This window comes from Macrobrachium nipponense, chromosome 4 (assembly GCF_015104395.2).
Source record: "Macrobrachium nipponense isolate FS-2020 chromosome 4, ASM1510439v2, whole genome shotgun sequence".
NCBI classification, from domain to species: domain Eukaryota; kingdom Metazoa; phylum Arthropoda; class Malacostraca; order Decapoda; family Palaemonidae; genus Macrobrachium; species Macrobrachium nipponense.
The window spans coordinates 141,644,761-141,658,304 of NC_061100.1; the positions used below are offsets into that span (position 1 = coordinate 141,644,761).

Genomic DNA, 13,544 nt, shown 5'->3' on the forward strand with positions numbered 1-13,544 from the left:
ACAACTGTGTTCTAAATGCGATCTGTCCTCCTCAGCAATCAATGGGGTATCCAAAATGTAACTTATACTCTATTTGTTGATAACCTTTCGATATCTTTCGCCGCAACAAGGATGGCAGTGGCTGAAAGCCACCTTCAGCTCTGCATTGTTAATATAGTAACTTAGGTTAAGATGAATGGGTTTAGGTTTTCAGTTAGTTAAACGATAACCACGCACTTTGGCCGTATAAGAGGAGTCCATCTTGATCCAGTCTGTTCACACATGGGCAGAGAATTCCGTGTGTTGCTGAGACAAGGCTCCTTAGGTTGATTTTTTATAGTAAGCAGGCTTGGATTCCACATTTGAAATATATTAAGACAAAATGCTTGAAGGCAATGAATGTCATAAAAGTTCTGTCCCACACTTCCTGGGGTGCTGACACATCTCAGATGTTGAGGCTAAACAAAGCTTTAGTTTTTTCAAAATTAATTCATAAGCGTGAAATCTACAACTCATCAAAGACTAGTAGCCTTAAAATATCAAATTCAATTAATTATGTAGGATTAAAATTGGCTACAGGAGCATTTAAGTCATCCCCCACTGAGAACATGCTTGTGGATGTTGGTGAGATGCCTCTGGATCTACTTTACCATCATCTGCTGGTTCGGAGCTAGAACAGATTTCATAAGTTCCCTAAGTCAGTGACTCGAGAAGTGCTCATCAGCCTTTAGAATCTTTGAACTCTTTACAGCCACAGGTTTTAGAGACATTGGAAAGGTTGCTGTTAGTGAAAAAAGGTGCCTTCTCGTGTTGGGGTTTTTGGGAAAGAGCAAGCTATCAACTTGCTAAGTCAGCAATTACCTCTCCAGAACCCAGAGGAATGCCTATCCTGTTATACTTCAGGAAATAAGAAAATAAAAAGACCTTTGGCAGTCCCTTTGGGAAAATGTTACAACAAACCAAAAGATGCCCACTGCTGCAGCATTACGTCTTCAGCATCTCTTCAGTCATATCCCTATATGCCAATGAGAATACAAACGCTGTTGCGCAGGCTAAGGGTTGGACATGCAAGACTCGCTCATGTGTTCTTAATGCCAGGTGAAAACCATCCATTTTGCAATGGCTGCATTGTCCCTTTGGCTATGTGACATTTGTTGGTCGACTGCCCTCAGTCTTGGGGCTCTAGGACAGTGTTGTCCAAACTGGGGTCCGCCTTGCCCTGGGGGTACGCAACACAGATCATGAGGGTATGTGAATAAACAAGGAACACACACATACACACACACAACAGAAACATCCCATCAGTGAACATCAGCCTCACATCTCACATTAAATTGTGTAAGTAATTTTCAAGCAGTTTGTTATTAAATCATCATTTTTATTTGTGTAATAAATTTGAATTTATTGGCCAACACTCCTATAATGCAGTCTTTTCATAATTAATATACTATTTGCATGATTATCCTAAATAAAACTGAGTTTGGTCAGCCATGGTGGGCGAGGGAGGGGGCGGGGTACGTAACAGTAGGAGAAGGTAATAAAGGGTACAAAAGGCGAAAATGTTTGGACAACACTGCTCTAGGACATAGGTTCCTCTCCTGAGGACGTGACCGAGGTGCACATTTTGTCCTTATTACGATTCTCGGGGAGGATTGTATCGTAGATAATACAGGCTACATATGCAGTATGTGTGCTTGTATGTATAATATATAATAGATTTAGGTATGTTCTATATACACATATATATGTAATATATATAGATATCTAAATTTTTCTTATAGGAAACACCTTATAAACTATTTTATTTATTTTCCTGTTCAGCTTTATTACGGCGTCAGTAACTAGATGTGGTGCTGCCAGTTTGAGTGACTATAAATCAGTCAATCATTATTGTTACAAAGAATATGCCAGTTTTGTCGGGCTTATTTTGGGGAGAATGACCTGATAAAGAAACCTGCAAGAATTCATTTGTAATGGGAAAAGTATTCCTTTAATTATTAGTGATTTATTTAGGAATTGATTCATCATCCTCCTCTAATATCTTTACACTACTATTGTAAGAGTGATTGGAACTATAAAATGTTTTCGTTTTTGTTGTGGACACGAGTGTGTGTGGCAGTGTGGCCAGTCCCTTGTTTTGTTTTTCTTTTACTTTTGAGTATGGGAATGCTGTCCTGAATCTTTCGTCTGCATTTTGGTAACAGTAACACTAAAAGACCATGTACGGATCACGAATGCTCTCGTGTAAGGACATCAACTGGTCCACCAGGGGTGCCGCTTTGAGGAATTTCGGCTACTAGTGTGACTTTCTGGTGACATCTGGCAACCCTCCGTGGCTTTTCCGACCACTGTTATATGGTGGGATGTCTTAATGATACAACCAGTAAAATAGCATTATTTTATTGTGTAACAACACTCTTGCTGAGGTAGGCACGAGTCAGTCTGTGATGTAAACAACGCGGGAATACCACAATGGCTTCGCACATCAAAACATAAGTCATCATACTGAAACATCCCCCTTTTCATAAAAAGAAAAATTACATTCCACTTTTCTTATTCAACAGATTCGTACATCAAAACAAAGTCATCATATTGAAACATCCCTCTTTTCATAAAAAGAAAATTACAGTACATTTTTCTTATGTGACACAACTGACTCATTTTGGGAAAACATGCTATCAAAATCTGAAACAAACTTGACTCTGTATAACATAACTCACAACTGGATATACTGCATCATGGGAAAAAACATTTATGCGTGAACATTTTATCTGCAGTACTTCTAATTTAACTCAAATGTCTTCTCGGTAGCGTATGGGGTTGACAATGTTTCGTTTGGGTCTTTCACTTGGGACAGAGGCTATGGGGTGCCTAATAGGTGATGATGGTATCACTGGTTGTACTGCAGGTAGATGATGTATAATATTCTTCTGCTCATCAAAACTGACAGATTTAGGACGTGCCTTGTTGTTATCTTGCACAGTTGCATCACTATCAGTGTCTTCAGCTGGAAACTCTCTGAATGTAAATTGTTTTACAGCATTCCTTGAAAGTTCCTTCAAAAACTTTTGGTTTCTTCTTATTTCACTACCATTTGGTGTTATTAACATATATGACCGGGGTTCCGGATTTTTTAACTTTATTGTAGCAGGAAACCAATTCTTGCCATCTTGCACAAGAACCTTCACGCCAGGTAACAACTCACTCAGCTCTGAACGTGTATGAAGATCATAATTGCTTTTAGAATTGTTACTGGTCTCCTGTAGCTTGAAGTGGTGATCCATGAGATCAGAGGTTGGCTCCACTTTAACAGGAAGGCTATTCGATATCTTCCTCCTGAATAAGAGTTCTGCAGGACTCTTCATTCCATTAGAAAGAGGGCATGCTCTGTATGTTAGTAGGGCTTTGTGGGTAATAGAGCCAGACATTTTGGCTTTTCTCAATATATTTTTCACTACACCTACCATCCTCTCAATAAATCCATTTGATAATATCCCATTCTTCAACAAATCTCTTGAATTCAGCAGATGAATATTGGGGTCGGAGTACAGGATCTGGCTTGGGCCATGGATACTGAAAAGTTCTTCAAGAAAATTTATGACGGCTCTCGACGTGGTATTTCGGCCTAGCTGCTTAATAAAAGGCATTTTACTGAAATTGTCAGCTACAGTTATAAAATTCTGGTTATCCCATTCAAAAAGATCTGTGGAAATAAATTGCCATGGAAGACGGGGGGTTGAATGTTTCAGCATAGGTTCATTTGGGTATTTTCTGGCATTTAACAGGCATTTCCGGCAATCACCTATGTGTTCAGCAATATCCTTAAACATACCATTCCAATATAGGCATTCCTTTGCTCTGGCCTGGCTTTTAGAGATTCCTATATGTCATTCGTGTATTCTCTTCAAATATTCAGTCTTCATTGATGGAGGGACTAATAGACGTTCTCCAAAGAATATAACACCATCTTCAACAGACAAGAAATCCTTCACCGAAAAATACTGGCAAATCGCCTTTGGCAGACTATTGGCTGACTCAGGCCAACTGCTTGTCACTTGCCCTCGGAGTATGGAGAGCTCATTGTCTTGGTCTGTAGCTTGTTTGACTTTTTCTAACTGTCTTTGCGAGATCTGTATGAGATGAACGGCTTGTTCCAGCTGTACTTCTGCTCCAGGCGATGGCTGGACTCTTGATAAATAATCTGCAAAAACTAAGTCTTTTCCTGGTTTGTACTTAATAGTGACATCATATGACTGAATGCGGAGTAACATGCGTTGGAGTCTTGGGGGAGCCTGGCTGAGTTGCTTGAGATGAATGCTTTCCAGCGGTTTGTGATCACTAATCATAGTAACAGCTTTACCATATACAAAACAATGAAAATGTTCAAGTGCGAAAACAACACTAAGCATCTCCCTCTCATTATTAGCATATCGTGATTCCGCTGGGGTGAGGGACTTTGAGGCAGAAGCAACTGCATCAGAGCAGCTCCCAGCCCATGCTGCGAGGCACCTACTTCAAGAGTAACAGGACTTGTTGTATCAAAATAACGTAGTCTCATATCTGAATGAATTGCTTCCTTGATTCATCAAATGATCTCTGATGGTCAATGGTCCACTCATATGGGACTTCCTTCTTGAGTAACTGCCTTAAAATCTTAGTTTTCTCTGCCATCAGGGGTACAAAAGGGCTAAAGTACTGTACAAGTCCTAAGAAAATTTGTAGTTCCTCCACGCTTGATGGAGGGTGTCGTCGATTGATTTTATCGCACTTTGCAGGGTCTGGTTACATGCCATCCTTAGACCATGCAAGACCATAGAAATTAATGGTTTGTTGTCGCACATGGCTTTTCTCAGCCCGAAAAACAAGGCCTTCTTCCCTGGCCACCCTCAGTAGCTTATGAAGATTATAATCATGTTCCTGTATGTCTCTTCCATAAACCACAACGTCATCAGCTATACCAATTACTCCCTCTCCTACTTTTCCAAGAATCTTATCCATCCGACACTGGAAAATATCTTGTGAAACACTAAGTCCAAAAGGCAGGCGGAGGAAACGATACTTCCCAGCAGGACTCTGGAAAGTGCAAAGTTTACTGCTCTCTTCATCAAGCTTGATTGACCAATAGCCATTTTTGGCATCCAACTTTGAATAAAGGACACTTCCTGACATCTTGTGTGCTATCTCATCTAAGGTGGGTATCCTATGATAAGTCCTCTTTAGTGCAACATTCAGGTGCTTAGGATCAAGACATACCCACAATTCACCCGAAGTCTTCCTCGTAAAGGCTAATGCATGTATCCACTCAGACGCCTCATCCTCTGGGCACTTCTTCACAACACCCATATTTTCCAACTCTTGTATTTTTTCAATTATCTCATCTCTTAACTGAATTGGGTACTTTCTAGGCGGAACAACTACAGGGCAAGAACGGGGTTTTAACTCAATATGGTATTCACCTTTCATCTCACCAATATCTCCAAAACATTTTGGTACAAATTGTACATTGCTTGTACATCAGGTATAGGAGTAGGCCTCGAGTTTTCGTGTTCCTCCTTGACACTCGATATATTCTTGCTTTCCTTTATAGCAATAATTCCTAGTCTCTCACAGGCATCACATGACAGAATTGCTGGTCCATTGGTATCACAGGCATAGAAAAGTAAATCGACAACGGGGGACTGATCCAGACTTGATGGTATTTCTATAGTTCCATATGTATGAATGTTTGTGTCATTCACGGCTGTAAGTTTAGCCAAAGTTGGCTTCAGTAACCCTGTAAAATTTCCATTAGCGTTTGGGTACATCTGCCTGAGACATCTTATAGGTAAGATATTACCGTTGGATCCAGTATCGGCCTTGACCTTGAGTGTCACTTTCTTTAAAATGTTAGGGGGTTTGATATCCAGTTTTGCCATAATTACTTGTCGTTCCCCTTTTGAATTAGTAATGGCAGCTACATTTACTTCTGACAAGTCTGAAGATCCACAATTCAATGGCGTGTCATCAAAATGGATTTCTTTATCTTCTTCAGTCACTTGGTTGCTGTGGACTTGGGTTTTTCCACATGTCTCTCTGGTCCTTTCCTTGGACCTGGCCCTTGACATGCTTCGTCGTCAGGACAGTGAACGACTTTTTATATTCTGACAGACACCCTCAAAGTGATTCATTCTACTGCATTTCGGCACTTCTTCCCATAGGCAGGGCATCTCCTTGGAGGATGATGGAATCCGCAATACCTGCAGCTCTTCTGCTGCACTGGATGGCTTCGTTCTCTTTTGACAGCATTCACGGAAGTGCTTTTCTCAAATAAGGAAGCATTTGAAAGTGTTGCTTGGAAATTCTGTGCTGTCTCAATAGCATCATTAAGGGTTAAAGCATTCCCCTTAGAGATCATTAGAAAAGTATTGTAAGTTTCGTTTTTGTGCTTGGCATGAGAGAGAGAGAGAGAGAGAGAGGTAGCCGAGTGGACAGACGCTGATTCAGCGAATTAAGGGTTTGACATATGTTTTCTTTCTTGAACTATCTTCTTCCCGTTTTTTGTATACTAACGTGACCTTGTACCAGTTAAATCAGCTGATTAACCTTGTACCTGAGAAGCAGCGAGTTCATATAGCGGTTTATTGGGGTTTTGCATGTTTATTTTATCTTTTATTGGTGGATGATGTATTATTAATTTTTGGGTTGGGGTTTGTGCGTGCATAAATATATCAATGCTACTGAGGTTGGGGCGAATCCTAAAGTATAAGGGGTTTCATAAAGAAAGCAAAATGGCTGATGCAAGTGGAAACCAGACTCTAGTATTGTAGATGGCGTTCTTTCCCAATCATTGCAAATTTTTATTGAGGGGTGAATAACTATTTAAACGCCAAGGGAATTAAGGATGATACAGAGGCATTCACAGAGGCAAAAGCCTTGTTAGATTTCAATAAAGGAGATTTATCCTCTAGGTGCGGGAGTTTTCAGTACACAAAATGTTGGTCATGGACCGAATTACAAGCATTTTTAAGAGCGGCTTATGGCTCAAAGGAACACAGTGATATGGTAAGAGATTTAAAAGGGCTGTACAAAATCTGGAAAGGCACAACAAGCCTTATTGAGCACAGCTCAAAACTTTTTTGACTCAGCGGGAGAATGGATACAGAAAATGAAAAATTCCAAATGGGTAAATGGGAATAATGTCTCACTCGACAATTCACACAAATTGATACATTTCGCAATGCTATTACACAACGTACCAGATGCAGTAGTGGACACTTTTGATGAAAAGATTGGACCTACATCAGACAAAGAACTAATTTATGCCCAAATTCAGAAACATATGTCCAAATGTCACACGGTGGATAGTACATTTTTTAACGGGACCAGCCTAAGAAATATGGTGCAAAGAGAAAAAGAATTTCCTTCTCCCCGTTTGTGTGCAAAAGTGGAATATAATAGAGAATCGATTGATCAAAGACAACAGCAATTGCGTTGCTACAATTGTAATAAACCAGGGCACACAAAGAAAGTATGTAGAGTCAAATATTATGGAATGTGTAATAGTGTGGATTACTGTTGGCAAGCCTGTCTATCTCAAATACGGAGGGATGCGAGACCTACACCTAAGAAATTAGGGAGTTACAATACGAGAACTTCCCAGGCAGGTCACTTAAGAGGGCAAAGAGATCGGCGAAATTTTTGGAAAGCCAATCAACAAAAAGGATACGTGCCATTATGGTCTCGTGGGGACGCCCCAGAGCCCAGGCCTATAGTATATGGAACAGTGGAGGATGTGGATATCCCAGTCTTTATTGGCACCGGTGCATCTATCAATTTAATGGATCATAATTTGTATCAATCCATGTTCTTCCATTACCCTTTGAAACCCTCAACGGAGACAGTGTGTGATGTGCAAGCCCATAGATTAAACACCCTGGGTTTTGTTAGAATACGATTTGCTCTGGGTGATAGTGTAATAGAACCATTTTGGTTATAAAAGGGTTTGTGTTGGGCAACAGACTTTTGCTGGGCCATCCTGCATGTAGAAGATACAAGATATCGGTCCATGCAGGTATTAGTGGCATAACGGTTGGAATACCTGGTGTTTTTATCCTTTATGAGGACGCAGGTGAAACTGAGGATATGGAGGTTACTGAAAATGAGGGTGCGTTTGGCGGTGCTAATGGTAATGATACCGGGGATATGGGGAGTGGTGATACCAAAATCCACACTGATGATACGGGGAATAACTGCAGTGATGTTAAACGGGATATTGGGGGCCACGGTGGTAACAATTTTGGTGGGTTTGACAATGGCGTTATGGGCGGTGATACTGATACTAATACTGATATTGTTACTGATACTAACAATGGGATCTTGGTGGATGCAATGAGAACCAGGGGTGGTGATATTTATGGGATCGTGGAACAGGGAGGTACTAACCACAAATACAAATGTGTTTTATCAGAGGATGTTATTATAATGCCAGGTTCAAAGACTATGGTAAAAGTCAAATTGAGGGCAGAAATAGTGTTTCGTTTGCGGGTAACTACAGTTTCTAACTGACTTTCTTAATAAGCCAAATGTTGAAACAAATGGTGATGCTGAAAATTAAACTAGGGAACCTGATTTTGACCAATTCTCAAGTGACAATTTAATTAATCAAGCCTACATTATATTGCTGGTTACTTCATAAAAAGGTTAAAAAGTCAAATAATCATTATACGTTTTATCTTCAAACAATAGAGAGCAACCAGTCAACATAGACAGACCCTTCTCAAAGATTGGCTCAATTAAAAGAATGAAGCGAAAGCTGACTAGTTTATAACACAGATTTTTAGGGCAAATGAAAATAGTTTTTGAAACAAAAGCAATTTATTAGGACGACTAATGCCTTTGGTAAACACTTGGACAAAAAATATAACCTTTCCTTTTTTCTTCACTTTAAGATCACATGTTTATGCTAAAAAAAACAAGAGAATATTCGTAAGGCTAGGTTGTATAAATGAAAAGGAAGTGAATTAGGGAGTAACAGTATGATGATGAGAAAAGCTGTAATGAATATAGGTAAACATTTAATTTTGAAACCATGTATAATATTTCATATTACCTGTTATGTATTTTAAAGTTGAAACTGTAACCAACAAAGTTATAAACTATCATGAGTGTTTTAATAAGCATCTTAATGGTTGATAGAAAGCTAAAGTTAACCATCAGCAGCGTATGATAAAAGATAGAGAGAGAAGAGCTGAGGCATTGCTCAGGTGGATGAGTGTGGCTGAACAGAACAGGAGCAAGATGGTGCCCTGTCAAGAGGTTGACCAAACTCTCTCTATATACGGCTCTGACATAGTATTATCAGTTGGCCATTTAGTGGCCAACTACTTATTGTCCTGTGTGCGGGCAGCCTAAGGCTACGAGTACACAGACCACTTTGTGGATGCTACAGAGTAGCGTCACTCAGTGCCAGGCTGTCATTAGCCACAGTGATTCGTTTATATGGGTCAGTGGCGACATTCAGTGGTGGGGATCAACAACAGTTCGCCAGTAGCTTGCCACAGACGCTTGTCACTCGTGTACTTGACATAGGTTATAAACAATGGAAACCTATAAGAAACCACATCCCCACCACTCAATGGCAGGATGTGGTTTCCCATAGGTTTCCATTGTTCATAACCTATGTCGATCACACGAGTATCTGTGGCAAGTAACTGTGGTGAGCTGCTGCTGATCCCTGTCACTGAGTGTTGCCACTGACCCGCATACACAAACCACTGTGGCTGTCGCGAAAAGGATGGATCCCCTTTTAGCGCCATACCTTCCACAACATCAGGTTATAGCAGGAAAGAAGAAGAAAACAGACAAATGAACGGAACTTCGTGGATGTATAAATTGCTGTGTTAATGTGAGCTTACTGATGATGACCAGACTCAACAGAGGGGAAGAGAAGAATTTGTACTATGGAAAAATTTCTCTTTTATATTGAAGAATAACTAAACTATGCAATGTATATGATATAACAAACAGGGGAGTTGCGTTAGATGAATATCCTTATAATTACGAGAACACAGTAGATGTGTCAGGTTTAAATGCTGTCTCATTGATCTTTAGAGAATACTCAAGAATTATGCTTGTTTCTCTCTCTTAAAATGAAATATTAAAGATGATTCGTAATAAACTAGTTCCTATCTTGGCATCACCAAGTTGACATCCAAGAAAACTTTCTAGATAGTCATTCTTTCCTAGAGCTTAGCATTGGATAAAGGTAAAGCAAACACTTCTCCTCTGATAGCTGGGCTTCTTGCATAGAACTGTGTGTAACATGTGATTATTGGGTTTATTTAACCAATTGTTGTGTCAAAGTGTTATTTGCTGTCGTGGTATGGATCTCGGTTAAAGTTTGTCTGGATTTTCGGAGTGATTTGTTTTAGTTGATAAGAGATTTGTCGGCTCACAGGCAGGAACCATCGACGCTAACAAATCCAGGACGCAATTCTGAGTGTGTCTAGTTTCCACCACATGTCAACATCTACGTCACTTTCAATGAGATGACACAGTCGCAACGTTTGAACAGTTGAGATGCACAGCCTGTCCAGGGCCCACTGAGACACACATCCTTATGGCCCAATACCATTGTGAGTGACGAACACACTCACTCTGTCTACTTTATCCATACCCAGAACAAAGAGGTTAAAGTAGTCTGCTCCCACGAGCAGATTGATGTTCCTAAGAGTGTCATTTCTTATATCACCATCTGCCATCACACATCCCTTGTTCTGCAGATGACTTTTTACGTTGCACAAACCCACATTGTGAATGGGGGTATTATCATCATGAACAACTAACTTTACTCTAATGACTTTCAGTCCCATATGAACACGGCAAGAAACAATGTCAAATTCTCCCTTTACAATATGGGAACCAAAGGGTGCAGTGTTTAAGACAATATGTTTTACTACAGGTAACTTCAATTTCTTAGCCAACCAACTTGAAATGAAGCTTCTCTGACTACCGGTGTCAAGAAACACAGCCCCCCCTCTGCCAACCCCCTCAGTAACGCCACTTGATTGTCGTACAAATAGTTTTGAATAATTGAACTTCAGTTTCATCATTACAGAAATTAAATATTCTTATGAGCATAATCCCTGCTCGGTGGATGACTTGATACGGTCCTTGATAGGGTCTTGTTAGGGGCGGGTGGGTGGCATTCCTTCTGACGAAGACATGTACGCAGGAATCCAAGGCTTTCAGTTGGAACTGCTTCATTCTGTCAGAGAAGGTCTCGCGGTAGGGAATGAATTTCCAGGCGGCTGCACGTAGTCTTGACAGGGGGATGTCAACTGGGAAGAATTCTCCGGGCACTATCAAGGTTTCCCCGTAGACCTTCTCTGCAGGTGATGGGTCACTGTTGGCTCCTGGGGCCGTACGGAGGCCGAGGAGGACCCAGGGTAGTTGTGCCTTACAGTTGGGGCCTGTGCAGTGTGCCATCAGGGAGGCCTTGAGGGAGCGGTGAGTCCGTGCCATTTGCGGCGGGGTTGTAGGTCGTGGTGGTGTGGTGCTTCGTCCCCATTAGGCATGCCAGGGTGGTCTAGAGTTCCAAGGTGAAGGCGGTTCCTCAGTCCATCATGACGTCGTCTGGCACTCCAGAATGACTGATCCAGCTCAGGCGTCAGCAGTGGCCTCTGACATCGGGGTGGCCTCTGGCCACCTGGTGGACTGGTTGACCACCGTCAGGAGGTATCTGGAGCCCTCGGATGGGGGAAGCGGGCTGACGACGTCTACGTGCATGTGCCTGAATCTCCGCCTGGGTTGGGGGAAGGTGCCTACTCCTGATTCAGTGTGCCTTCCTGTCTTGCTGCCCTGGCACGCAATACAACTGGGAGTCCTTCTCGATGCTGTGGCACATGAACTTCTCCGTCAGGAGGCTGGTTGTCGTGCGGGGCGACCGTGGGCGGCCGGTGCTGGTGTCGCAGAGGAGCATAGTTTTGGAAGGACCAAAGGGGATGTCTCCCCACCAGAGGGAGGTGATGGCGGTGCAGTAGGCTGGTACTTTGGGATTGAAGGTTTTCTCCCGTGTTAGGTCCTCGTAGTCCACGCTGAGGGCCAGGGAATTTATTTCAATTCCCGAGAGTGCGTCGGCTACAGGGTTCCTCCCGCTGGGGATATACTTGATGGAGCACCTGAACTCGTAGATGGCCTCGAGGTGTCGCTGCTGTCTTGCAGACCAAGCAACTTCCGCCTTGATGAAGGCATGGACCAGCAGCTGGTGGTCCGTCCTTATGGTGAATGGGACGCCTTCCAGGAGGTACTTGAAGCGGCGGACAGCTTGGTAGACAGCGAGGAGTTCCCGGTTGAAGGTGCTGTAGTGGGTTTCAGCAGGTTTCAGCTTTCTGCTAAAGAAGGCCACCGGTGTAGGGACTCCTTTGGTTAGCTGTTCCAGGATGGCGCCACAGGCGATGTTGCTGGCATTGGTTATGAGAGTCAGGGGTGCGTCAGGATCCTGGTGGGCCAAGGTTGTAGCTTTGCTGAGGGCCACCTTAGTGTGATTAAAGGTGCGCTGCTGGGCCTCCTCCCATACCAGCCTCTTTGGTTTGCCCTTCAGGACCTTGGTCAAAGGACACATGGTGTGGGCAACGTCTGGGATGAACCTCCTGTAGTAGTTCACCATCCTGACGAACTCCTGTAGGGCCTTGACCGTCGTCGGTGTCGGAAACTACTCCCCTGCGGCTACCTTCGATGCCATGGGGTGCACTCCTGCTGGGGTGATTTCATCGCCCAGGAAACCCACCTTCTCCACACTGAGGGTACGCTTATCGAACCGGACAACGAGACCATTCTCCTGCAGGTCTTGAGGATGGCCCAGATGGGGTTCTGGCATTTATCTGCTGTTCTGGAAAATATGAGGATGTTGTCTATGCAGCAGATGCAGAAGGGTAAATCACCAAGGATGCTATCCATTAGGTGCTGGAAGGTAGCTCCAGCAGCATTCCGCAGGCCGAAGGTGGAGAAGGCAAAGATGAAGGACCCGAAGGGCATGATGACTGCCATCTTTGGGATGTCATTGGGATGTTACCTTTGAAAATATCTTTGCCCCGTGGAGGGGACCGGTGAGGTCCTGCATGTTCGGCAAGGGGTAGCTATCGGGCGTGGTGACAAGGTTGAGGCGACGGTAGTCCTCGCAGGACCTCCATGTGCCGTCTGCCTTCCTCACCATGTGGAGGGAGGATGCCCAGGGGCTTGCAGCCTTCTTGCAGATACCCATCTGCTCGAGCATCTCCGCAAACACATTCTTGGCTTCCTGGAGGAGCTTCGGTGGGAGGCAGTGGAACTTTGCGTGAGTTTGGGCCCCTTGGTATTGATGTGGTGGTACACACCGTGCTTGGGCGTAGCTCGGGTTGGAAGATGTCCAGGAACTCCTGTAGGAGGGGAGCCATACTTGTAGAGGAGGACGGAGCAGATGGCGGGAGCCCTGGGCCGTGGTGAGTGGGCCAGAAAGGCAGGGTTCTGTGTCCAGGAGGCGATGGCGGGCTACGTCCACTAGGAGCCCGTGGTGGGCCAGGAAGTTTGCTCTGAGGAGGGGAGTTCTG

General features: G+C 43.2%; 1 protein-coding gene across 1 annotated transcript; it reads right to left on the reverse strand.

Annotated features, from left to right (window-relative positions):
- Positions 1-4,761: 4,761 nt before the first annotated feature.
- Positions 4,762-5,442, reverse strand: LOC135211530 (uncharacterized protein K02A2.6-like). Its single transcript, XM_064244833.1, has one exon. The coding sequence runs from the start codon at positions 5,440-5,442 to the stop codon at positions 4,762-4,764; it is 681 nt and encodes a 226-aa protein (XP_064100903.1).
- Positions 5,443-13,544: the final 8,102 nt, after the last annotated feature.